At 36.0% G+C, this 26,744-nt stretch overlaps 4 protein-coding genes and 1 long non-coding RNA gene across 11 annotated transcripts in view; 3 read left to right on the top strand and 2 right to left on the bottom strand.

Annotated features, from left to right (window-relative positions):
- Window positions 1–563: 563 nt before the first annotated feature.
- Window positions 564–7,578, bottom strand: LOC105209990 (transmembrane protein 41 homolog). 2 transcript variants are annotated; one of them, XM_011180701.3, is made up of 5 exons: window positions 7,165–7,578; window positions 6,900–7,087; window positions 6,559–6,820; window positions 4,886–5,014; window positions 564–2,113 (listed from the first exon to the last, which is right to left on the bottom strand). In XM_011180701.3, exons 2-5 carry the CDS (start codon window positions 6,967–6,969, stop codon window positions 1,606–1,608), a joined length of 969 nt encoding a protein of 322 aa, XP_011179003.1. In that variant the 5' UTR covers window positions 6,970–7,087; window positions 7,165–7,578; the 3' UTR covers window positions 564–1,605. The 2 variants fall into 2 exon arrangements, with proteins under 2 accessions (XP_011179003.1, XP_028894704.1); XM_029038871.2 differs by having other exon boundaries at window positions 6,900–7,578.
- On the top strand, window positions 2,109–2,771 carry LOC128922019 (uncharacterized). The gene is made up of 2 exons (XR_008471290.1): window positions 2,109–2,334; window positions 2,418–2,771. It is a non-coding gene; the product is annotated as an uncharacterized LOC128922019 (long non-coding RNA).
- A 278-nt stretch (window positions 7,579–7,856) lies between the features above and the next one.
- On the top strand, window positions 7,857–9,303 carry LOC105209992 (N-glycosylase/DNA lyase). Its single transcript, XM_011180703.3, has 4 exons — window positions 7,857–8,053; window positions 8,110–8,454; window positions 8,527–8,644; window positions 8,709–9,303. The coding sequence occupies exons 1-4, from the start codon at window positions 7,863–7,865 to the stop codon at window positions 9,192–9,194; spliced, it is 1,140 nt and encodes a 379-aa protein (XP_011179005.3). The 5' UTR covers window positions 7,857–7,862; the 3' UTR covers window positions 9,195–9,303.
- The window catches only part of LOC105210044 (uncharacterized), a 71,615-nt gene continuing 53,953 nt past the window's right edge, over window positions 9,083–26,744 (top strand). Inside the window, exon 1 of the mRNA XM_054231292.1 lies at window positions 9,083–9,215. The gene's annotated coding sequence lies outside the window, so the exon portion shown is untranslated. The remainder of the gene's footprint in view (window positions 9,216–26,744) is intronic.
- Window positions 9,224–25,837, bottom strand: LOC105209991 (period circadian protein). 6 transcript variants are annotated; one of them, NM_001304752.1, is given in 14 exon segments: window positions 9,224–9,502; window positions 9,579–9,782; window positions 9,987–10,127; window positions 10,520–10,618; window positions 10,684–10,812; window positions 10,869–12,211; window positions 12,271–12,627; window positions 12,702–13,125; window positions 13,341–13,432; window positions 13,891–14,007; window positions 14,131–14,291; window positions 14,401–14,484; window positions 17,740–18,022; window positions 18,534–18,648. In NM_001304752.1, coding segments are annotated over 12 exon segments (3,105 nt in total). In that variant the 5' UTR covers window positions 17,832–18,022; window positions 18,534–18,648; the 3' UTR covers window positions 9,224–9,502; window positions 9,579–9,716.

Raw genomic sequence — 26,744 nt, 5'->3', positions numbered from 1 at the left:
AACCACGACAATCCCCACAACAGCCGGTTCTGCGATACCGGAATTGACACGGTATCATTTTTCCGACCAAGAGCTGTTACCTCGGCGATCTAAATCTGTTTGGGTCGGTAAGTTTTAGATTTTTAGCAACCACGACAGTCGGTTCGTAATAATCCGATTCCTAAAGCAGCCGATTCTACCTTAATGGAACTTCCTGGGCCTCCCGTTAGATGACCTCGACGACAATTAGATTTATGCTTTCCTTTCCGGCAGGAATAGATAACCGTTACTACAAAAACAACAACAACGTTAACAGAACTGACCCGGATTTTATCCGGATAAGGACTGCCCTTTCGACGATCTACCGCCGTTTGGATCGGAATGTACTAAGTAAGTTCTAAGTAACCGAGCTACAACAACAAAAAACATATTACTTGCATTATCACTGAGGAGTCCATATATGAAAGTATGTTTACCGAATGTTAGGTTATGTTTGTCTAAATAGTTCAATTATTATATGTGATTATTATTTTCAGTCAACCACACCCAAATCGCGAGCAATTGTTAAACAACAACAAAAGAAATTATGCTTTTTCAAAATTCTATTTTATTTTGTGGAATAATTTGCAACTATATAATTATACATACATATACATACTAGTATTATGGTGTTTTTAATACATTAGCAAATCACTTATACCGTTTTAATGAAACATTAAATAATCATTTCCGGTCTCTAGTACAACTTTTGGAAGTGTTGAAAAGAATTTCAAAAAAAAATATGTTCGGTCGATCCACAATCCGATTTTATGCATTTATGGCAATTTTAAAAGTGTACTTAGACCAATTCGTGTTTAATTATCTATTAACATTTACACATATTGCATACCATTGGGTTACTTAATTTATATTGACACTTAAATTTAATAAAAATGTTGTATTTAGGAAAATCATTTCATGTGACGACAAGCTTGCGAGCATGTCTTTTTTATTAATACATTTTCTAATGCAAAAAAAAAGTGAAATTATTTGGAAAGAGATTTTAAGCATAGCATATATGGAATATAGTATAAATAAACTAGAGCAATTCGTTATTTAAACGTTTAAAGGGGAAAAGACAAAGTAATTGGAATACTGCAAATCTATTTAAGTGCTAGAGTTTGCTAATAAATAATTTAAATTAAAATTTAACTAACTTACAATTTGTAGCCGCTTAAATTATTATTGGAATAATATATATATACATACATACATACATTTGCACATACACGTACAAGGCAAATAGGCAATAAATTGTAGCATTTCAATTATTTTGTGTGTACCCATGTGTAGGCATACGTGAATTCCTAGCTTGTACATAGCGCTAATATTATTCTAACAAAAAAAAAAAAAGAAATAAAAAATATACATACACACGTGCAACTACGTTCGAATTTACAATGCCATTTTGCTTTTGTTTTTTGTTTTTTTTTTTAAACATTTTCTTATCTCTTAACGCACGCACTTAAAATAAACGACAATCAACCAATAACCTAAAATCACGCACTCGCCTCCACTCCAGTTAGTCGCACTGACCCCGCCGTTTAGTAAACCAATCCCCGTTCTCACAGCTGACGCCGCCACCCCTTACTCGACCTTCTTTTTCAGCTTGTTCTTCAGCAAACCCGGCAGCAGTGAGATCAATGCACAAACCGATAGCAAACCCATTGAAGTCCATGAGAACGCGTCACTGGAGCTGCTCATCTTCTGCAATGTCTTGCCCGCTTGTATGGCGACAATCGATGGTGGTGCCACGCCGAAGAAGGTGCCCAAGGCGAACGTGTACACGGGCACACCAATGACTGGCGATGCCAAGTTGATGAACCAATTCGGCAAAATGGGTGTCATGCGCAGGAAGAGCATATAGTTGAAGAGGCTGTCGCGATGCTTCTCCACATGTTTGGACCATTCGTTTGTCTTCTTCGGCCAGAAATGGCGTATCAGCCGGCGACCCACCAAATTCGAGAGGCTGTAGCACAGCGTAGCGCCCAATGATGAACAGAAGCAGATGAGAAAGAGTGCGATGGGAAACTTGTAGAGGAATCCTAAGAGTATGGATAGGAATAGTGATCCTGGAATGGCAAAGGTTTGTAGGCTGCGTTCGGAGATTGAGAATATTAGTTAAGGAAAACAGTGTTGTATATAAAAATAATATAATAAGAATATTTTATATTAATAAATGCAGTAAAAAATTCACCGAGTCTATAAAATAAAAAAAAAAATAAAAAATCTTTCGAAAAACTCCGACGACTTCCAGATCGTGAAATTAGCACCGGCATTTTTGCTAGAATCACATTGATTTCTTTTGTTTATTCTGTAGTTTGCATACTCAATCAAAATACATTTCCCAGGGTAATTTACATATTTCAAATATTTTCCGAGTTCTCATACTAATCAAGCACAAGTGTGCTTTGGATGTTAAAGTGTAATCAAGCTATAAATAATAAATTTTTTATGCAATTATATGTATGTAGGCATACATGGCATATTTGAATTTACAGTGGATGACTACAATGAATTGACTACAATTGATGACTACGCGAATTATCGTAACACTATACGACAAAATCGACTTTTTTCTGGGTATTGGACCAAATATAAATTATCCGGGAGTTTGAGACATAGGTAAAGAAGGGCGTTCTTTGATTTTCGAAAAAAAAAATTTTCAAAATCGAAATATTCTGTCATATAAGTTTGACCCAATCATTTTATACACCACTGAATTAAGAAGAAAATTTGGATTGTATCCATATCTTGGATTTTTAGTAATTATAAATCCTGTAATTAATCATATTATTTTTTAATAAGCACTTTTTCGAGCTTCGAGTTCAAATATTTCCATTTTGGAGGCTAACTTTAAAAATCGAAGAGCGGACGGGAAAAAGTAAGTTCGGTTCAATACCCAGCCGACTGTTGTATAGTGTAATTATTCAGCTTTATATATCATACTGAAGATCACGTATTTGATCACTAAAAAACGATACAACAACAACATACCTTTTTGCGTAAATAATTAGTATATAGCTTTTATATGGGTATGTGCCTGAAAAGATGTTTCTCTTGTCTGCGACGTAACAATTTTTGAATAATTTTAAATAAAGAAAAATTTAGTGTAAAACATTGTTATTATATACTGTTATACAAATTTCGATTCGGATTAAAGATAAAAAAAAAATATTCCGAAAGTCTTTTCCATTTAAATAACCTTTCACTACGCATCGATTTATTGTATAACCGAAATTTGTATATTTGTATAACCAAAAATCATGATTATGTGGACCTCTCTAAATGTCACATTATATAAATATAAACCTTTGATCCATAAAAAATTAAAAAAAATATCATCTTCAACCTACATTTCAAATGAGAAATTATCTATTATGTGATAATTATCCATTCAAAGATAGTGAGGAGGGAGATAACAGTTCGTGGACACAGACGGTTAAAAGCGGTTATACACAACAGATTCACTGAGATAGACTGCGCGTGTTCTGTATTTGTCTAACTATTGTGTCATTGGAGATTTTCCAATTCTCATGTTTACCCTAATGTTACCAAAAGGTATTATCTCTACGACTTTTGTGGCGCCTAACTGACTAACATATTGAAATGTGTCTTTACGCATGCGCACATGCGCTTTCATATGAAAGACATACTCAACGAGCGCTTCCGTCGTGCTGTGCACAGAAAAGGTATTTGCTTTATATACCTGCACTCACGCATACATACCGGCATACCTTTGAAATTTTTAGTGTTTGGTATTAGAGGAAAGCGCTTGAAAAGGAAAATGAAATATGTATTAAACAATAGCATTAGTGAAGGCACGCCATAGTGAAGTCGAACGCGACATAAATATAGACGACAAATGTACCTAGTAAGATTGAAATTGGGTCAAGGTTGTTACTTTCCGTTGCTTAGCTGACGACATGTGCCTTTCGGTTTATTGGCCGCAGTCGCTTTGCGGCGACGCAGCGACATAAAAATATTGAAAAAAAAAAAAAATATATATATATATATGTATTAAATACAATGACTCTTGTTACGCTTGATTTATAAAAAATTTTGCACGCTTATATAAATGCATGTGCGTACATATATATGTAAGTATGTATGCTATACGACACGGTGAAAGTACACGTAATCATTCCGTTTTTACCGTTTGTATGTATAGACAATTTGTGAATCTTCATTATTAAAGCGAGATTATGCAACTTTGTTGATTGACTGAAGGGGATCTAATACAAATTAAGATCTTAGACTGAAGTTTGGACGTCACGAAGGCTTGTGTGACTAAGAATATACACAAATACTAAATGTAAATATGCAGCTCCCCACTGAATACAATACTAATGCTATTAATCACATAAATATGACAGCCAAAAAATTTCCTTCTCATTGGTATGTTCAAATTCTGCAAATATTTCAAATACTGATTGTATGAACTGTGGAAAGTTTTCAAATTAAACGCCTCAGATTAGAATTATACGCTATTATATGAATTCTAAGAACATTATTTAAATGTTTGATCATCTAATAAACATTATAAAGCATACACCATCCCACTTCAATAGTGGTGTATGCACATTGGTTCGAAATGTACACAAAGTCTGAATAAAAGCTCCCCACTAACCCTCAATGCTTTGGAATGTGTATATTAGTACCGATAATTATATATATGTATATACAAATCGACTGTAGCGATATTTTGAGATATGCACACGTGTCTATATAACGCTACAAACATACATACATACATATACATAGTATAAGCATCGCATACAAACAAGCATCACAGCGCGGGATACTTGTACTTCTTGACTTTTCATCCAACCTTTTGCAGGCATATTCAATTTTTAAAAAAGGATACAATACATAAGCAGTAACGACGCCAAACATCACTTCAAAGTAATACATGTCCTTGTAACGATCCAGAACCTTGGCTAACATTTTAGCGTCTTGAATGTCACGCGGTATCTTAATGTGCTGCTTTTCCGATCTGCAAAAACAAAAAAAAAAAAAAACAACACAAATTTATTAAAAATACATTGCTATACACAAAAGAACAGTGTGAGCGGAATTCAAAATGTATCGCATGTGACAAAATTGAAAGCAGAACCGTAAAATTGCACAGCGAACGTGTACCCACTGTGTACACTAACAAAGCATATTAAAAAATAAATAAATAATATTAAAACATTTGTTTGTATGTATGGCATGCATGCTATAGCAGCTGAACTTGATACTAAGCATTTTTGAATACAACACTTTAAAGATAATTGAGTGCCAAATATAATATTTTACGACAGCAGATTATTATAATTTTGTTGGTACATTATTTGTTGTTATAAATTTTGAAGGTGATATACATTTGTTTAACTCTCGTTACGAATTTTAACTGGACTTTTGCCCTTTATACGGATTTATATTTATCTAAACTTGTTATTAATTATTTTCGTGAAGTGTCAGAATTGTGGCATGAAAAATTACAACGTAAATACAAATACATATAAGCTAATAACATTACGATATTCACGCTGGCAAGTGGTAATTTAAGTTGGCAGACTAGAACTGTAACGAATGTAATTTGTATAACGAAATTGTAGATTGCGATTGCATGGTAAGAAAACGTGACGCCATGTAATTTGAATTTTGCTCTAATAGTTGAAATTTAAGCTATCGTTATATATTTGATTTTGAAACATGTCATGTGATTGCAATGGCTCGTGTGAACTTTAACTTTAGAACAAATTAGTGTCTTAATTGCAATCAAGTCTACTTATGATGTCGTTGGTAACAATTTTTTGTTAATAATAATCTTTAGCATCATTTTTCTAATTATTCATATTTATATTGTTAAGCCAGTTTAATTCATTATTTTTACATAATAAAACATTTAAAATGTTTCCTTTAAACTTAGAATTGACATAAACACTATTATGCATGAACATATGTTTTTAAAATAGAATTCCCTAACAGCTGTGAAAATCTACATATGTATTTACTAAATATATAATAAACTAAATTACCTAAACCAAAGTACAAAAACAAACATTTCTAATTTTCGCATTTAAATCATTCACTTTCGTTTTTTCCAGACACTTTATGTTTTAATCAATTCCGCGTTATCTCGTCTCCCATGTATTTAGTAACAATATGAATGAACTTTAAACAAAACAAATTTCTAACACGGATGCGGCAGAGTTATTACATTATAAATCATTAAATAAGTTTTAAGCGATAGAGATTAATTCTAATATCAAATTATAAATTATACAATCAAATTATCAGATAGATATATCAAAGAATTACATGTACGAAATCTTCATTTATTCAAATACTTAAATTTATTGTCGTTAAAAACCAAATCACCGCACAAAGCAACGAATACGTCACATACACAAGTATTTCAATTGCTGTATATGTGGGAAGCATAAAAAATAACAACACAACAAAACGAAAGCACCAACAAACAATACACGATTTGTATAATCATTGGCATTGAAGTGATCACCCCATCCACACATAGCATATACTACTTACTCATTCAATTCGGGGAATATCATGTATACGTAGCCCATTGCGAATAAGCTGGCTACAAAGATCGCAGCCAGTATGACTAGAGATCGTTTTGTTGCATTTCGTTCATCCGCAGACATTGCCTGTTTTTGCATTTTCGGGGGGTTTTGTTTATTCTCCAATGTGGCGTTGGACGCTGATTGTGTGGCTGCAGTTGTCGTCGATTCATTGCCATTGGGCAATAAGCGGCCGGAACCGGATTGCATGTGCTCGGAGGCAGGTATATCTAAAATTATAAATCAGAGAAATTTGTTAAGAGTGGATAGATTTTGTATTTAGATGTTTCGCAGGAATTCCTGACTTACCTTTTGCAATGCTTGTTGTTGCAGACGCTGCAGCAGCAGCTTCAATAAATTGCGTATTTTCAAACTCCATCAAAATTTATTTAATAAATATGACTTTTATTTAGACACTGTTCCACTCGCTCAACGAATGCTGATACGCTTTAGAGCACGCTCTCGAAATGACGATTGACTCTTTTCCCGCACACACACTGTAAATTATATTGATGTATTTTCTTTGTTTCACTTTAATATTCAATTGTTTCTATTTGTTGATTTCCGTGTTTACCTAATTCACTTACTACCCTCAGCGCATTGATATTGTTGGTACTGATGCAATGAATGTAATTGAAGGGATTATATTATATAGCTCAATTATTGCTTTATTTAATTAATACTCGTGAGTATATTGCGAAATTAATATATGTATTTGGTTGTATGGCGCATGAATTTATTCGTTTCAAAATGCTTGTATACACATAACGATTGTGTACATGTGATAAAAGCAATTTACACTAAAAATTTGGTAACTTCTTATTTATGTAATTTAACACTGCATTATCAAAAACACTAAATAAAATCCCAACCACAATTTATGTTGTTGTACGCGTGTGCGCCAGAAAAATCACACCACAGCCCAAACAAATTGAATGAAGCTCAAAAAACGTATGATTGCTGAAATGGATTGTGAAAAACTGCGACCGATCTGTCTTCTTCTTATTTTGTTATTGTGAATTAGCTGTCAAAAGTGGTTGTCAATTCAGAATAGAAGGTCATCCACAACCAGCATTGATACAAATCGAAAAATAAATATATTTAATATTAGTGAGAAAAATATAATATTTGCTATTACTAAAATAATATCTATTAAAAAGTTGATTTATTTGTTCTCCATTAGTGACTTTTATCTCTTAATTTTAATAAAAATTATTACTACCATTAAAATAATGGATTAATTTGCACGTTTCTCAACACCGTTTCGTCAATATGTTTTATAAATCCCGCTCAGCTGTTTTATTTATGGCGTACAATCAAATTCTACAATTTAAATTTAAATGCAAAATAAGAAGTTACATCCAAAACAATTTCAAAATGTGTTCTTCTTATGTTGGGAAAATTGAAGTACCCGCCAATCAGCTAAATTTAGAAGTTACTTTAGTGGGTGGACAGAGTTTTCGGTAAGACTGCATAGTAATAGCTTTTAATGTTTCAAATAACTATGAATCCTTTATAGCTGGCGGAAATACAATTCGAGCGATGTCGATTCACCATTATTTCATGGAGTAGCTTATAATGCATATTGGCAATTAAAACAAACCGCTTCGGCTGTTTCATATACAGTTTTCCCAGCACCGGATGTGCCTACTACAAATACACACAAAGCAGACTATTATCAAGAACTGTTGCGTCGTTACTTCCGCCTTGATTTTGATTTAAACAAAAATATGGCTAAATGGCGCACGGCTCATGAACACTTTGATACCATAACGCCACATATTAAAGCTGTGCGTGTGCTGGATCAGGAACCGCTGGAAAATATATTATCATTTATATGCAGCCAAAACAATCACATTAAAAGGTTGACTTGAAAGATGCTTTTTTTATTGTTTTGGTTAATTTTTTGTCTTATTTTTTATTATATTTCTTTAAGAATTTCAACAATGATTGACTGGTTTTGTTCAAAATATGGTCAAAGCATTGGACATTTCAATGAACGCGAGGAATTTACTTTTCCCACGCTTGCAGTATTAAAGGAAAATCAGAAGGAGGTATGTATTTCATTGTATATTATATTTTTATAACAAAATAAAAAAATAATAATTTCTTTTTTAGTTAGAAAACAATTTGCGCGAAGCCAAATTCGGCTATCGTGCCAAATTTATTGCACAGACCGTAGCGAAAATTGTAGAGTTTGGTGGCGAATCATGGTTTAACAAGTTGCGTGAAATGTCCTACGCCGATGCACGTCAGGAACTTGTACGCTTACCTGGTATTGGCTATAAAGTGGCCGATTGCATTTGTCTGATGTCGCTGGGTCACTTGGAGTCAGTGCCCATTGACACACATATTTATAAAGTTGCACAAAGTGTTTATATGCCCGAACAATTGGCGAAAGTGAAAACGGTGACACCGCGCATTTATGAAGAAATCGCAAGTCATTTACGTAACATTTACGGACCGTATGCAGGTTGGGCACAAGCAGTGCTGTTTTGTGCCGATTTGCAACAATTCCAAACAACAAAGGAGTCAGCTAAAAAATCCACGGATAAGGAGAAATCGGAGCGTGGTAGCGCTAAGCCGAAAAAGAAACGAAAATGAAAAGCTAAATGTTGCCTATAAGTAAGTTCTTTTTTTTTTGTTTTCTAAATAAATATATTCTGTCTTTATTGTATTTCACTTTGTTGCGTAACAGAGTAAATTTCCTTAATATATTTTTTTTTAATTTTAATATAATTCTGTATATGTATATTCTTATGTACATAAACAAGTCTTATAATGAAGACTACGTCCGTTTAAAAAAATGGGGTTCATAACCATAGCGTCGTCACAATACGTTACGTAGCGAAACGCAAATTATGATTTTCAGCATTTAATTGTATAATGCCAGCGACAATACTTGCGCTAATCTGAAATTCAGAAGAAGTCGAAATATAAGTTAAAAAAAGAAGATTATTCCAATGTGATTTTGTCTGCTTGACTTACACTTCTTTGTATCAAAGTTGTGCCAAAGTGGATTTGTATGGGTATAGTTTTTTGTAAATAAAATTGCCGCTTACTGATCGTCACGTTGCCACAAAACTTGTCATCACGTTGTTGAGCAATTCACCAACTCACGTGTATCTAACCGTCACCATGTAATGTCTGGTCTTCCTCTGCATTCTCCATCGATTTAGAGTCGTTTTGTACCTGCAAGAGCAGAGAGAGGTTAACTGTGCTTTAGTGGAAAATTATGACGACTCATGCGAATTCTTTTGTGTGTGCTTGGGAATATAAGTGTTATAGGTCGTATATCTTTTTTTAGATTTTTAGTGGTTTTGTTGGGGTTTTTATGTTGTCACTAAACAGACTCTTTATTACTCTCTTTTTCTCAGTGTCAGTCAGTAAACATACCTTATATTTTCGATGTTTTCCTTCTTTATCGTTTTCTTGTGGACTGTCCGAGCCGTCGGTGGTTTTTATAAAGGAGGAATAAAAAGACGAGAAACTGGAACCATCCATGTCATCACTGTTGGCATTGCTATCGGTGTTGGGCTGCAAAATTCAATAATTAAAATTTTTAGAGACTTCACGCACATTTTATCCGCGAAAGATTTGCATTAAAATTGTCCGAAATATTTTTTTTGGTTATCGAAATTATGTTTAAGCTTCCCATTGAACGGATTCTTGAAATATCGAGGGATATAAGGGTTAAAATTCAAATGATGATGTAGAGACATCTTCAAAATTAGGAAAATAGAAGAGCAAGTGCATTATGCTATTCACTGAAATATCATTCGTTCTGATACGATAGCTTACCGTTCGGTTCCCGTCTATTTAAATTACTTAAAATGTATCCATGTCTTGAAAAAAACAAGGTTCGCAGAATTGGTATAAATTACTTGCTCTAAATGTCGACTTAAACTATAAGTAATTGACTTACGCACCTTCAGATCATTTGGATTGAGTTGATCCGACACATAATCGCCGATAACCGATGGAATTGGTGAGTCAGCAATACCTTTTTTCGATGAATCCGAAGGCGCCTTCGTAGATAAAATAAATAATAAATTCCCTACTGTACTGTGCATTTAAAAACGTAATCCCTTACCATGTTCGAACCGGGTTCGGCCTTTATCGAAGTCGCTTGCGACGACGGACGTTGCAGTTGCGCAGGTGTGATCGAGTGGAACGCGCCCTGAGTCTTTGTAGGCGTCGGCGCCAACATAACAGGTTGATTCTGTACGAGGAATTAGAATAAATTACCATTAAAATATATTTATATTATATACTAACCGTTTTGAAAGCGCTCGCGCTGCTGCCCTGATCCGAAAAGGTCAACGAATTGGCCATATTTGAGAAGGACATGGGCTGGTACATCATTGCTGTCGCCGGATGCGTGTAGAAGAGTGAGGGATGTGGATACATAACGCCTGTCATATATTGCAGCGGCAGCGCCTGAGCCGACGTGCTCGGCATGTCGGACAGATTGGGTTTGACGTGCGTCTGTGTGGCGGCTGCTGCTGCAGCTGCTGCGGTGGCTGGTATGTAATAGAATGTCGGGAAGATGCTGTGTTGTGGTGTGAAACCACTCTGGGCCACCGTCTGCGATGTGTGCGAAGTGTTGATGCCCACCGAGAATGGTGGCCAGAGATTGACGTTGCGCGTGCAGGAAAGCCCGGCTGCCGCATACGAACCCGCAAAGGATGTATCACCCAGTGTGGTTTGTAGCGTGCCGTACGCTTTGTTAGTTGAATTTGTCGCCATATTGTGGTGATCCACGTAATCGCGTTGCGTGTCCATTACATTTGTATGCTGATGCTTAGGTTTGTTGGCATCTCCCTCCCACGAATGTGAACCGCCACGCTTAAGACCATGCCCCGGTCCACTATACTCCATCACCTTTTCGGTTGCCTTCTTACTCTTCTCGCCGCAACGGCCGCGTGCCTCGCGATGCTTCTTCAACATGAACTTCTCCATTTCGTCGTTGTGTTTATTTAATAGCGATTCGGTTAACGTCACCAACTGTGCGCTGCCTGATGAGGTGCCGTTACCGGCGTTGCTTGTATTGGTAATGCTACTCATGTGTATGTGGCTGCCGGATGTAAAATTTCCTGAAGACCCACTACCACCGCTGCCTTCGAAACACTGCACCGGACTGAGCGTGTTACGTGCATCAGCCGAAATACTGTAGGACTGTTCGTTCTTCATTGGGTCGACCTCGACGGGCGCGGTAACAGGCTTGCTGTTAAAAAAACGCTGCAAATTCTCATTGTAATTTAATTGATTGTAGCTGGGCGGCGTTTCCGTCGAACTCTTGCTATCGTAGTAATCATGGTGTGGCGAAATCTCGCCCAACATCACCGAATCTCGTTCGGAGACTGTCAACTCATTTTCATGTGGTAGCTCGAGTTTCAGATCTGTGCGCGTCACCTCGTCCATTAGTGTCTCCATGAAGGAAGCTAACGCTTGACAACGACGCGATACCTCCTGCTTTACAGTGTCCGACGGTCGCGATATCGACTCCTCCAGTAGTTTGAGTATCTCGTCTTTGATGCGCATATTCCGACTACGTACTTCGTCGGAAAGCTTTGGCTTATTAGTGGGTGCCGTATCAAAAACATTACAAAGTTTGGGTCCTAAAGTTAGTAGAAAGCAGTTGTTATGCATGTACAGTGCGTGATTTTCTTCAACTTACCTTGAAACACTCTATGGTGTCCTATTACGAATTCCAGTTTACGCGACCACGGATTCACAAAACTAGTCCACTCTGTTTCCAATAATATATAGCAACCATTCTGTATGAGAAAACGATAGGGTTTGCTACAAAACGAAGCGCCCGCTGTCTGTCCTTTCTTCATAACAGTTTCGTAGATCTCCTTCAACACCATAAGATCTTCCGGATGATAAAAGTCAAATATTGAACGTCCAATAAGATCTTGTGGCAAATAGCCCAATGTGGACACGGCGGCGCTGTCCACATGCGAGATTAAACCCGTCGCTGTGTGACGTATGGAGAATTTCGGGCTTTTGTGCGAGAGTATCTCATCTGGCACTGTAAGAGAATTTACCAAAAAATACGCTGATGCAAATGAGCCAGTAAATAGCAAGTCAAACATGTATACATACCTATATATGAGCTCTTGATGGGCGTGGCGCATATGACTAGCAACATATTCGTACCATTCGATACGAGATTGTTGTCCGGACGCGCCTCCTCGGGTGCCTCTCGGAATGTCAGTCCCAAACGGAAGGGTTCATAACTCACCGGACGTCCAATGACGCCATAACCACCAGATTTTAAGCCGCGATAACGACGTAACATCACGCAGAACGTGCTGCGCGCATCTTTCGGTGCGCTATTGCGTGATTCTGCAATTGGTATGCCGGTCGTTATTTGACTGGCGAATGTGGCACGATCCTTGGGATGTACGAAGTCGATGAACGAACGTCCCAACCACATATCGCGTGGAAAACCGAGTACATCGGTAATGCTGGGCGTTGTGAAGAGTACGATGCCATCATGCATCGATATTACGCAGCAGAAGCTCTCCTAATGAGTGAAGAATTGAGAAAATATTAAATTTGTAGTTGTCAGTAAATATTTTATTTTTTCTTAAAGCAATTTCAAAATCACTATCGAAAGATAGGACTCTCCTAGAGAGTGGAATCTCCAGATGATCAAGATCAAGTCTTCAAAGACCGACGATCTTTAATCTCAAGCTATACGGATTATTCTTTGTATACCGTTTTATTCTAATTTCTTACCTCCTTAAGTTTTTCTGCCTTGCCAGAGCTTTCTAATTTCCCTGGTGCCGATTCACAGGTTCTCTCAGACTTACCACCTTGCTGTGTGGTAGCTGAAAAAAAATATAATTCAGATTAGAATTTTATAATTTTAAGTTCCAGAAAACTAGTCTAATATAGCAATTTAGTAGAATTGTTTTTTTTTTAATTATTAAATAAATTAAATATTATAAAAAATAGGACTCCAGATTTTCTTTTCTGGACCGCTTCGATCGTTGATCTACTCGATGCATCGAACTCAAGTGATATACTACGATAGTACCTCCCACCAGAGGTTTCGACTGCACTCATTGGCTTTTGAAATTTCTTATTGCCTACATTTAGGCGTTTTGACTTTAGACTCAAGATTTTCTATTCTGGTCCATACGTTGATTTTTTCGAATGCAAATGATTTGCAATGATGATGAATTAAGCTTATTGCCTACATTTAGGCGTTTTGACTTTAGCGAAGTACCAAATATCACAAAAATACTAATTTAATATATCAACATAATTATTTCAAGGAACTTACTAGATAACGGTGATGGTGTGGGAAATTGCAATGAAATCTCCGATTTAGTTTGTTCGGTTGTCTCCTTCTCCAGCAATAATGACGTCTCTTTATTCTCCTTCTGGCGACTGCATTGTGCTACAATTAATGAGAATAATATTGATTAATGAACGTATGTATCATTGCCCTCTCTTTCTGCACTAGGCACTTATATAATAATTTTGGAAATTGCGTACGAGCTACACGAAAGTATCAAATTACCGATTGCCTTGTCGCAGCCCAATGAGATTTGCTCCTCAATTTGTGGTTCACTGGTATTTGGGACATCATCCTGATTTTCCAGAATATTCGTTTGTGCCGAACTCTTTAACTTCTTCTTCTTGCGTGTCTTATCTTTGACGCGCTTAATATGCATGTCGCTACTAAACAAATTATTAAATTACCAAAAAGAAAAAAATGGGATATTTAGTATTGTATTGACGTCAGAAGTTGGAAAAGGATTCAGGTCATTTGTTGGATTTGGTTACATACCTGCTAGCCTGCGTTGATGGTTTGCCGCCATAGCCGCTGCTGCCAGATGAGTGACTACCGCTTAGACGTGATTTCGAACTGCCGCTGGAAATGAAATTCAATCATACAAATATTCGATTATTACGCATTTTCTTCTTGTTATCAAATCGACATAGTAACAGTGCTTTATAATCTAATTGAATCGAAAATCTTTGTATTTTTTGATAAATTCTTAAATCTGAATCTAAATTCTGAAATTGTATCAACAATCATTATTAGTGAGATTCCTACAATTTCCATCATTCGCTAGACTTAGGTTGAAGCACCTCGGTAGGCATACCCTCGACGAACTCAGCGAAGTGACTGGAATCGACATTAACCGAATTAAGAACTTTATAATAGAGTCCAAGCGCTTTGTCGAATCAAAAGGTTCTTAGTGATCCGTCGGGATTATCCGAGTGTCACAAAAGACACAAAAGTCTATCTAAGTGGAACTCTCTGCAGTTGCGGAGATCTACCCCTTGACCTAATCTTACCTAGAAAGATTGCAGTACGCTGGAGAACGGTATGAGAATAATGGATTCTCTAAACCATTAAACCATTTATATAAAGACTGCCTTTCAACGGACTGTGCTAGAATTAGAGATGCAATGTCTCTCGGGCATCCAAATGTAGAAAGGTTGGAGTTAGTTAGAAATACTCGTAGGTTGTCTTAGTAAAGATGAGAGATTTTGAGGTTAATTTGCATTCAAAGAATGTGTCCCTAATCTTCCCGAGACCAAGTGTTTAGGTCGATTCGGACTGCTTCTCTAATAAAATCGAATAGCTTTAAAGGATCTATGGATCTCTACTTCTGGTCAGTTATCGTCATTTTAAGGCTTTTTGTAGAAATTCAGAAGCTTCCTCTACTAAATAGGTTGGTATTTAGAATCTGTAGACCAGATTATGCTTAATTTTCAACTTATTTTAAGCGAAAAAGAATTAATTTCATTCCATAGATTGAGCAACAACCTATTATACATCTATTTACATCAAGTCTAATGCGTTTTAAACAAAGTATGTACCCATGCCGGTGCACGACCACTCTCATTCACTATTTAAAAATCACCTCTCTCACCTATTTGCATTGTAAAGTAGAAAACCACTCAATTGAGCCACTCAATGGCTGTTCGCTGTCAGCGGTCACGTTTATTGGTACATGTCTCCAGTTTTATATAAAATTAACAATTCGCTTTTAGCAAGAACAATCATTGTTTTTATAGTTGGATACGCCATAAACTAATGTGAGAGGAAAACACATGCAACAACACACATTCTTTGTTGTTTTCTGCACTTTGTTGTGGGTTTGGCGTTGACTTACGGATTAGTGGTTATACAATGCTGTTTATGAAAAACGAAAACAAAAACAAAAAGTGTGCGCGAGTCGTTAGTCATAGCTAACTGCATTTAGATAAACGTGGTTAGTAGTGCAAATAAATGTGATAGTGTTTGAATGTTCTCACACTCCCATTCTCATGAGAAGCGTGTTTGCGCGTGAGTTGTGTGATAACAAAGACTTTGGCATTTAGATGCTTATAAAATGCATCTTCTATTCGCCACCACTTCTCTGCTCGCTATCTTTGATCGCTGCTCTCTATTGGAAAAATGCTCATATGAAAGTAATAGTAAACTTATTCTGCATATTTTGAAGGAGAGTTTGAATTATCATTAGGAGATACGAACTCTTCGTGAACCACATGTATTTTTGACAATTGCATTATTGATCCTTATATAGACGTGTTATAAACTTTAAAGTGTATCTGCCTGCATTTGAATCTCGAGATAAATCCAAATAACTTTGAAAATAACAGTGATAGTGCTTTTGAACGTGATCTCAATGAAGGTAATTTAGAGGAACTTTTCATAAAGCTGAGGTTGATCAAGTCAGAAACATATGAAAGCGATTAAAGGATGGATATATTAGGTCTACAACTTTGCTTCCGCCGTTTTCCAATAGATGTCTCTAGGGTCAAGCACTGGTTGATTAAATCGATTTTTTTGTATCGATCTCGGACATTTGTGTCAACATTAACCCAACAAAATATTTGTAGAGATCTGTTTGCATCGCAAACTTATTCTCAACTGAAAATGTCACTTTTTGAGCCGAATTCTCGACATTTGCGGGAAATTTTGCTTTTCTTTTTCAATTCCAAGAAAAGTGCGGCTGAGGCTCATCGAATGCTTTCGGATACGTATGGTGGTTTAAGGAATGGTGATTATGAAGTCGAAGACCAGCATGGTGGTGATGCTGAATAGGAAGAAGATTTTCGAAGATGCTGAATTGGAAGCATTACTCGATTAAGATGCGTTTCAAACCCAAGAGGAATTGGCCGAATCGTTGCAAGCGACACAGCAAGTCATATCAAAACGCCTCTAAGCCATGAGGATGATTCAGAAACAAGGAAACCAAGAGATGTCGAACGGCGCTTCTTTGCATGTGAACAGCTGCTTCAAAGGCAGGCACAACCGAAAGGAATTTTTACATCGCATTGTAACTGGCGACGAAAAATGGGTCCACTACGATAAGTCTAAGCGAAGAAAGTCATGGGGAAAGCCTGGACATGCCTCCACGTCGACGGCAAACCCGAACATTCACGGCGCCAAGGTCATGCTCTCCATTTGGTGGGACCAGCTGGGGGTGATATATTATGAGCTGCTAAAGCAAAGTGAAACATCACAGGAGATCGATACCGAACGCAATTGATGCGTTTGAGCCAAGCACTAAAGAAAAACGGCCACAGTACGGGGAAAGACACGATGAAGTTATTCTCCAGCATGACAATGCTCAGCCTCACGTCGCAAAGGTGATCAAAAAGTATTTGGAGACGCTGAAATGGGAGATCTTACCCCACCCGCCGTATTCTCCAGACGTTGCTTCATCTGACTACCATTTGTTCCGATCGATGGCACACGGTCTAGCTAACGAGCACTTCAGTTCTTATGAAGAAGTCAAAAATTGGATTGATACTTGGATCGACTCGAAAGATGAAATGTTCTTTCGCCACGGAATATGGATGCTACCAGAAAGATGGTCAGAAGTAGTAGCTAGCGACGGGCAATATTTTGAAGAACATTTGGAACCGTTTTTATACAATAAAGCCTTAAATTTACAAAAAAAAAAAACGGAAAACGGAAGCAAAGTTGTAGACCAATAGCATAGACTTTAAGAAAGGCTTGCAACTGCCAAGAGCAAGAAATTGTGATCAACTTAGAGGAGATAATAATATTAAAGTATTTTCTCTGGCTGTTTTTTAAATAACTGTATAGTTTGTATAATCTAATAGTAATAAATTTAATATTTGTTTTTTCATTCAATCATACCTGCGCTGTGACTGCGAGTTACTGCAACTGTTCGAATATGCAGAGTCCGAAACTTTGGTGTTGTGTGTAGATTCCGTTGATTCGCCTTCCATTTTGAAACTGGTGTTTTTTTTAAATACGAACTGAGTTTCTTACACTTATTTTAAGAGTTTTTCTTCAATAAAAAGCACTTTTAGGAAAATGCACTGCACTTTTGTGGTATAAAAACTATTCGTTTTAGTACTTTTCACTAATATTTTTTGTACTAAAATATTTTGTTTTTCAATTCAATGTTTTATTGGATCTATAAAAAAAGTTTTTTTTAGTTAATTTATTATTTTTATGTGAAAAACACAGTATAAAAATATAAATTTTTATAAATTTTTTTTTTTATAAAATATTTTTTTTTTTATAAAATATTTATTTTTATAAAATATTTATTTTTATAAAATATTTATTTTTATAAGATTTTTATAAAATATTTATTTTCATGAAATATTTTTTTTTTTATAAAATATTTTTTTTTTATAAAATAATTTTTTTTTTATAAAATATTTATTTTTATAAAATATTTATTTTTATAAGATTTTTATAAAATATTTATTTTCATAAAATATTTTTTTTGATAAAATATTTTTTTTTTATAGTTTTTTTTATAAAAAAACATTTTTCAGTATCTTTGTGTTTAGTACTTTTAAAAAATTGTTTTAATTGTTTTTAGTTTGTATTAAAAATATTTATCAAACACTTTTAATTTTTTTAAATTAATTATAATTTATATATTTTTAGTTTTTAATATTTTCTATATTTTTTACACAATTATTCACCACACTTTTCAGTATCAATGCAATTTGCATATTTCCATATAAAAAAATTAAATATCACTAGTTGTGAGATCGAAATTGATTCGCGTTATCCGTTATCCTTTTAATCCTTACAATGCTGTGCGACGTTATTCCTACGACTGAGCCTCCAGCGTCGGCAACAATTTGTTTTATTCGCAAATGTGTTATCGCACAATCACGTTTCAACGCCATCGCCAACATCAATGCCAAGCCAGCACATCACAACGACGGCACCTTTCTTCGTGTTGTGTGCGCTGTGTGATGTGGCCGGCACCAACGGCCAACGCGCGAGCGTCAGCAGTGCAACAGGGGTCCCAAGTACACGCCACACATGTCTGCACGTTCTTCGGTCGCGTTGGTTGGCATTTGCACATGAACTTTCTCTCGCATGTACTCTCTCTCAGTCGCCGCACGGCGTGTCCAGCAATGCGCGCTGCCAATATGTACAATATGTTCATTATACTAGCGAATTCTCGGTCGACAACCATTGTAAAGTGTGGTTAGGGTTGGGGTTGGGGTTGTTCGTACTATTTATAGATCAATCGGCAGGAGTGGAGCATTGAAACTCTAGCTTTTACCTTCGTACGAGCATTGATAATATTTATAACATGAATCTATGCAGAAAGTTTGCATGTCAGCTTCCCGACTATGGGTGCGCTACGAAATGTGGGCTGTGCGTATACACACCAACAACACCAAGAAATACAGTTAACCGTATGTGGCTATTTAAAAGTAAACATGTGGGTGCACGCTTTAGGGGGTGTGTTCGTTGGGTTTATTTCAGTTTTGCTTCAATGGTTTCAGGAAGGTTGTTAGATTGTATAAGTTGTAATTGAGAGTGCTTCTCTGCAAAGCAAAACTTTTTGTTATTCGACTTACTTTTGCGGCTTTGACTATTTTCTATTCTGCATGTTGCCAGTGTACTTTTGAAAGCAAAACTTTGAATTGTCTATTTTCCGAGCTATTCAATAGCGGTAAATGTTTCTCATTGCGAATGGGTTAACTTGATAAACTTACACATGAAGGACAAAATATATTTGTACCGGCTTTATTGCACTAAAATAGACTTTCAGGAAGATATATTTATGAATTTGAATATGCCAGCTATTAAAACAGAGTGAGACTAGAAATATTTGACAAAAACTCTCCTCCGATTTCCACTATTTATCACTTAGTCTGTGTTGAAGATGGAATGAATAACACAAGGTACATCTCAAGGCGATGTGTTTTTTTCACTTTTTAGATAGCAAGGATTGGTCCAATTTATGTCAGAGTTCATAAGGATTGTTCCTGCGATCCACAATTATCATAAATTGTCCGACATACACGACTTATTTGAGAAACACAAGCTTTATGGACTGGACCCATGAAACTACAAGCTGTTTATAAATCTGACAGAGCGGCAATATTGGTCTTGGCTTCGATGACAGTACGCTTTAAATTAGTTAGGGAGTGTATAACATCTTCTACCCACTTGTGTGGGTATTTGGTCACCGCTGAATCGCTGGAAACTGGGAAGCGGACCAGCTTGCAAGGGAGGGTACCGCAGTAACATTGACATCGGAATGGAAGCGAATGCGTTGTCCGTGGTTCACCTACTAGAGCTCTGAACACACTGACTACGCGTGAGCTTGCCGAACGCAGTTGTGAGGTTTTTCTCACCCGCGGTGGTCCGAAAACGGTACTTCCAGCTACTGTTTCTTTGGAACTTTCGACTCGCCGAACCAATAGGTACACATGCGAAAAGGTGATTAGGGATAAAGCCAGACGCAAGTTACCAAAGCAGCTTGGAGGAAAGCGAAGAGGAACCAACCGGGAATTTCCTCTTTCAATGTCTAGCATTCACCAGACTAAGGTTAAAACACCTCGGTAGGCACATCTTCGGCCAACCCAGCAAAGTATCTGGAATGGACATTAGCCGACTTAAACTTTGTAATAGAGTCCGCATTATGAGGGGTTTGGCGATCCGTTGGGAGCAAGAGGAGTGTTGGAGTACAAGCTCTTTAAGTGAGACTCTCTGCAGCCGTGGAGATCTATCACTTGATCTAACCTAACTAAAGCTAGATAGGTGAAAAGAGCTGTTGGTTGGAGACTACAATAAGGTCTCTGATTTATACAGTATTATAAGTGTCTTTTCTTTGCATACTTTTCATAAAAGTACAGTTCTTTTTGTTAAAATACCCAGCTTATTCGTGAGTAATATGTCTTAACTTGCGACGCCATATTTTTTATAATCGGCTTATCAGCACGTTTGGTCACTTGTGAATGCCGGCGATCCTCTATATCAACGGTGAAATGAGAGCGCATTTTGAGCACATATGCATGTATGTACTGCATATACACGCCGCCATTCTCATTGCGAATTCCGCAGAATTGCAAAAGAACATCACGTTGACACAAAAGTGTCTACACCTTTCATTGCATCATGAAATACTACTCGCATGTACATACTACGAGTAGAATGCTGGAAAATACGCCGCATTTCGTTCTAATAGCAAAATAAGCCAATGCACTTGCTGCCTCAGTCAACAAAGCGTGCGCGCCTAAAGCGCACGCTAACGCATACAACCATACTTGCAGAATTCAAGTTTACATGCTCCGCGAAATGCGGAAGAAATGTACGTGTGCACGTGCAACCGCATACGCCAAGGTGGCAGTACACCATTCACATACTCATACACATGAGTGTGTATTGAAATCTGCCGTTGAGCACACAGCGAATGCAATGTGCAAGTGAGCAGCGCTGTTTGTGCTGAAAACGTCAGCAATCGGTTTTGGGGTAAATAACAATAATCAGTTAGGCGTAAACAACAAAAATATATGGTGAAATATATTTTGGTAGAATTTTACGTTTTCAGTATGCCGACTCTATATTAAAATTGTTACGAAAAAAGATAAGCGTTGTCACGTTTCCGATAAAATTGTTTTCTGTATGCTATGCAGAAACATACAGGGCGTTCAGGTAAGGGTAAAGTGGTTGCTGAAAGGATATATAGTTAATTCGGAAGTGGACATTTATGGACATATTTGTTAACACTTAGTTTTAGTGTATTCAAAAAAAAACGGGAATTTTTCCAAAGGTCTAATTTACATTTTTTTCATATTTTTATTTTTAATTATTACAAAAAAATCTACAACTTTGCTTCCGCCGTTTTCCAATAGATGCCTCTAGGGTCAAGCACTGGTCGATTAAATCGATTTATATCGATCTTGGACATTTGTGTCAACATTAACCTAACGGAATATTTGTAGAGATCTGTTTGCATCCCAAACTTATTATCAACTGAAAATGTCACTTTTTGAGCCGAATTCTCGACATTTGCGGGAAATTTTGCTTTTCTTTTTTAATTCCAAGAAAAGTGCGCCTGAAGCTCATCGAATGCTTTCGGATACGTACGGTGAGGCTGTCCTAAGTGAAAAAAACCTTAAATTTACAAAAAAACGGTGAAAGCAAAGTTGTAGACGATAAAATATTCAAAATGTGGACAGCGCAGAATATTCGCCAGATAACATATGTACATATTTCATCAGCAACATTAACCTGCTCATTCCGATAAGCTAAGGCAATTAAATATATTTGACTATGATCTTATCCATCTGAAGAGGCAGAATGAAGCAGAGTATGTATAGTATAAACATGTCACTTCCAATGTTTACTTTCCTTTTATAGACATTAAAGAGATTATTAATTTGGACTGATTTTAATTGTACTCCTAGGAGTTTGATCTACACTACATGTCAAGTTTAATCATTGCGCTGAAAAGTAGGCAACGGACAACTAATCATCAGTTTCAATTTCACAATACTTCATCCATTTTCGATTTCACTGTAGTTTATCAATCTAATTTTAGCAATCTAATGTTTAATGATGGATCCGTTAAAGGGTTTAATTGTACGAAGGATTAATGACACATACATTTCCAAGTGAATAAAATATTAATAGAAAATAGTTTAGGAAGTAATTTCAATTTGTACAATTTCGAGCAAAATGTATGTAAAATGGGAAAGAAACATAGAAAGAGAACGAAAGCAGAATAAGAGTGAATTTAAAAGCTTAGGTAGCATAAATTATAAACAAAAGAATGCAAAGGGGAAACAGCTGAATTCATAAAAAATCGTAACAGAATTGTATAGGATGGTTGCTTAAAGAAAAAAATCTTTAAGTAAAAAAAGGGTTAGTATCAGGGTTAAGTAAAGACGACAAATATGTATAGACTGTGTTATTTTTTGAATGTCTGAGATACAAGAATATTCGTTAATATGGATAAAATCCCGATAATATGGTTATTCAGCATCCATTAGATTGTACAATTAAACGGAAACTATTTCTAACGCCTATCAAATATTAAAAATAAGTCATGTGTTCAAAAAATAACGGGAATTGTAATATTAAAAATTTCACGGGTATGGAGAGTCATATTGTATTTCTTTTTTGTCAGACATGACTCCGTGTGATTTTTCCAAAATTATAGAGAACCTTAAGAGGCCGTCGACTTACAACCATACGAGAAATCGAGGAGAGATTCGCAAACTATCCCAAAATCGAGTTTGAGTAGTGTTTCGGCGATTGGAAGAATGACTGGCAAAAGTGCATAATATCGATTGCAGACTATTTTAAAGGCGACAACAGTAATGAATAAATATACATTAAAACAAGTAAGGGAGGGCTAAGTTCGGGTGTAACCGAACATTTTATACTCTCCCACTTTATTTATTTAACTTTATTTATATTATATAATACACAATTTGACCCACATATTCGTCATATATATTGTATAAAGTCCATTGAAAGTTGGAAACCATAATATTAGACTAGAAGCACCGAGGTCCTCGTGTTCGATATATGGGGCCTTAAAAACCTATGGTCCGATTTCGGCGATTTTTAGAATGGGGCTGCCACACTATAAACATAGTATTTGTGCAAAGTTCTGCACCGATATCTTCACTAGTGCTTACTTTATATATTGTAATGTTAACGATTCAGATCCACTTCAAAGTTCTGGTATATAGGAAGTAGGCGTGGTTGTGAACCGAACTGGTTGGCCTATTTTCACAACATATCATTGAGATGTAAGGAAACTATTACAAACCAAGTTTCATTGAAATCGGTCGAGTAGTTCCTGAGATATGGTTTTTGACCCATAAGTGGGCGACGCCACGCCCATTTTCCATTTTGTAAAAAAACCTGAGTGTAGCTTCCATCTGCCATTTCTTATGTGAAATTTAGTATTTCTGCCGTTTTTCGTTAGTGAGTTAACCCACTTTTAGTAATTTTCAACCTAACCTTTGTATGGGAGGTGGGCGTGGTTATTATCCGATTTCTTTCATTTTTGGACTGTGCTAAGAAGTGGCTAAACAAAACGACTGCAAAAAGTTTGGTTTATATAGCTCTATTGGTTTCCGAGATATGTACAAAAACCCAATTTGAGGGCGGGACCACGCCCTCCTCCCCAAAAAAATTACATCCAAATGTGCCCCTCCCTAATGGGATCCTATGTTCCAAATTTCATTATCACAACTTTATTTATGGCTTAGTTATGACACTGTATAGGTTTTCGGTTTCCGCCATTTTGTGGGCGTGGCAGTGGACCGATTTTGCTCATTTTCGAAAGCAACCTCCTCAGGGTGCCAAGGAACATGTGTTCCAAATTTCATTGAGATATCTTGATTTTTACTCACGTTATCGCTTGCATGGACAGACGGACAGACGGACAGACGGGCGGACAGACATCCGGATTTCAAATCCACTCGTCATCCTGATTATTTATGTATATATAACCCCATATCTAACTCTTATATTTCTTGGTGACACAAACAACCGTTATGTGAACAAAACTATTATACTCTGTGCAACAGGTTGCGAGAGTATAAAAAAAAAACGAAAATTCCCGTTATTATTTTAACTCACATTTTGGTATCATTGGTTTTTTGAAAATAACTTTATAAATTCGTAGCAGTCAATTAAGAACACATAACCAACATCATAATGCCAATACCAACGACTTTGCAGAATGTGTCATTTGGAACTTCGGATTATTTTTGGTTTTTTCTAAAATACACAAATGTATGAAAAAAAATATATAACCGATTGATGAACGTAGGGTCACAATGACCAATAGCTTATATACACATATTAATATGCCTGAGGTTCAGCTAGTACACTTAAATCCATGCCACCGAAAGATGTCGCTGCGCACATTCATATAAAAAACAATACACAAAAACTGGCACATTATCAAAAATGATTTCGAAAATAACTTTCCATATTGAATCACCTTATAGGCAATTCTAAAGCTAGTAATTAATTCAATAAAATTTCATTGAAATAATGTTTTGGCAACACTGTTTAACTCGAATTTTTTTCTGCTGTAAATATTGTAACAGAGAGTGTAAAACGAAAGCTTGTTACAAATATAGATTTCGTTCATGAATAATTTTTTTACATATTTACGTGTAGAAAACAACATTTTCACTCATTAAACACATTTGTCTTTAATTATAAAATTGTATAACATATCGTGCGATTTTTCTCCCGAATTCTCATAGCACAGTCGTTTGTGCTGGCAAATCATATTTCACATATCAAATTTCATTTGTATTTTATATAACACTAAGCAAAATATAACTTGATTACACTGAAATGCGCACATAAATGGACTCCACTGAAGTGTTTTGAAGTCTCAACTGTAAAGTTGTGGTGAATATTTGTGTGTTTGTTGGTATTTATTGCTTTCTGTTGAACGAATGGAGTTTAAAATCGATGTTTTCTTGAAATTTTTATGTAATAAAATATATTTATATATTTTTAAGTTATTAATTTTAGAAAATATTTTTTTTGAAAAATCATTAAAATTGATAAAATATGATTTTGCCTATTATATAAATTGTTTTTGTCACTGCACTTTGAAAAGACATACATACATTTGATTTTTTGCTCTTTTCATACAAACATACTCGTATTTATTTGAATATACTCTGCTAAGTAAATATACTTTGTAGAAATCACTAACGGTTGGCACTTTATTTTCGTAAACAACACTTTTTTTTTTTAATAATTCTTTTCAATTTCTATTTTTCGCAATCGCTTAGACCAACAGAAACTACAAAATAAAATTCTCTGAGAATGCGTTCAATGACATTTAAGTAACACTCGTTTGTTCATTGTCATTTTTGTTGTAAATATTATATTGTTTTTATAAAATTACTAGCGTTAAACCGTTTTGAAACGCGCCAACAACTTGTCCGTAGTGAATTCTTAAAAGCACTGAATTGTCTGAAAATGTTTTCATAAAATTTTACTCAAAGCGTCGCTAACCGCGTTGGCTAGTGGCAAACACAACTGTTGAATGAGCGCGCCCCGTTGAGTGGAAAACTGATGACATACATCCATATGCAAAAGGCACTCAAAACAAATGGCGAAAAATGTGTGTTTATTCCGTTGCGCATGAGTTTTGCAATGCTAACAACTGCTGTGACTGTTAGCAATTTATTTGTTTACTTTTTCGCCAAGTGGGTGGGTGGACGATGAGCGCAGCTACGAGGGTGACACTGAACACAATATGCAATAACGGTATTGCTTCTCAATTGTATGTTACAACCGCATCATTATAGAATGTTGTAGTTTTTCAGCTACTCAACGAAGTGGCCTAGGTCAAGACGTGCGTTTTTAGAAGTATCTTCTTCTCTCGCTGAGAGTTTCGATAATATTACAATAAATGACTGCTCTGAATGTCAGATAGAAACTATGTATCAAGCCTTAAGACTCAAGACTTTTGTTGACTAATCCATTTTTTACATCCGGATATAGGTTGTTGAGTCCGGAGTTAAGCTTATTCCTGTTGCTTTTTTCTGTTTTTTTTAGACTCCTCGTGACTTGTTTTAGAAAATCAGAGAGAGAGAGAGAGAGCTAGTGCTACCATATGATATTTACAAAATTCAGATAAGGATAGTAGTCTTGGTACCAAGCATAGATATAGGCTCGATTCATTCTGTTTTAAAGCAAACAGATAAACTTTCTAGACTAGTTGATATTATAATCGAATCGAAGACGGTTGAGATTTTCAAGTCCCCAGATATCGGATATGAGGACCTCGTAGTTTGGGTATTCATATTTTTTGGGTGATCAGGGTGAAGAGTAGATCCGGATGTCTGTTTGTCCGTCCGTCCGTCCAATTGAGATTT

Source organism: Zeugodacus cucurbitae, chromosome 5 (assembly GCF_028554725.1).
Source record: "Zeugodacus cucurbitae isolate PBARC_wt_2022May chromosome 5, idZeuCucr1.2, whole genome shotgun sequence".
Taxonomy (NCBI): Eukaryota; Metazoa; Arthropoda; class Insecta; order Diptera; family Tephritidae; genus Zeugodacus; species Zeugodacus cucurbitae.
This window is presented reverse-complemented; position numbering and strand designations above follow the sequence as displayed.

Bases quoted from the DNA above. Each gene is read 5' to 3' on its own strand.
- LOC105209991 (XM_029038841.2), bottom strand. From the start codon at position 17,831: ATGGAAGGCGAATCAACGGAATCTACACACAACACCAAAGTTTCGGAC. The intron at 14,008-14,130 runs GTAATTTGATAC...CATTAATTGTAG, and splicing joins GGGCTGCGACAAGGCAATCG to CACAATGCAGTCGCCAGAAG. The intron at 10,813-10,868 runs GTTAGTATATAA...TTCCTCGTACAG, and splicing joins GCGCGAGCGCTTTCAAAACG to AATCAACCTGTTATGTTGGC.
- LOC105209992 (XM_011180703.3), top strand. From the start codon at position 7,863: ATGTTTTATAAATCCCGCTCAGCTGTTTTATTTATGGCGTACAATCAA. The intron at 8,054-8,109 runs GTAAGACTGCAT...AATCCTTTATAG, and splicing joins GTGGGTGGACAGAGTTTTCG to CTGGCGGAAATACAATTCGA. The intron at 8,455-8,526 runs GTTGACTTGAAA...TATTTCTTTAAG, and splicing joins CAAAACAATCACATTAAAAG to AATTTCAACAATGATTGACT.
- LOC105209990 (XM_029038871.2), bottom strand. From the start codon at position 6,969: ATGGAGTTTGAAAATACGCAATTTATTGAAGCTGCTGCTGCAGCGTCT. The intron at 5,015-6,558 runs GTAAGTAGTATA...TTGTTTTTGCAG, and splicing joins ATATTCCCCGAATTGAATGA to ATCGGAAAAGCAGCACATTA. The intron at 2,114-4,885 runs GTATCCTTTTTT...CTCCGAACGCAG, and splicing joins GTCGTTACTGCTTATGTATT to CCTACAAACCTTTGCCATTC.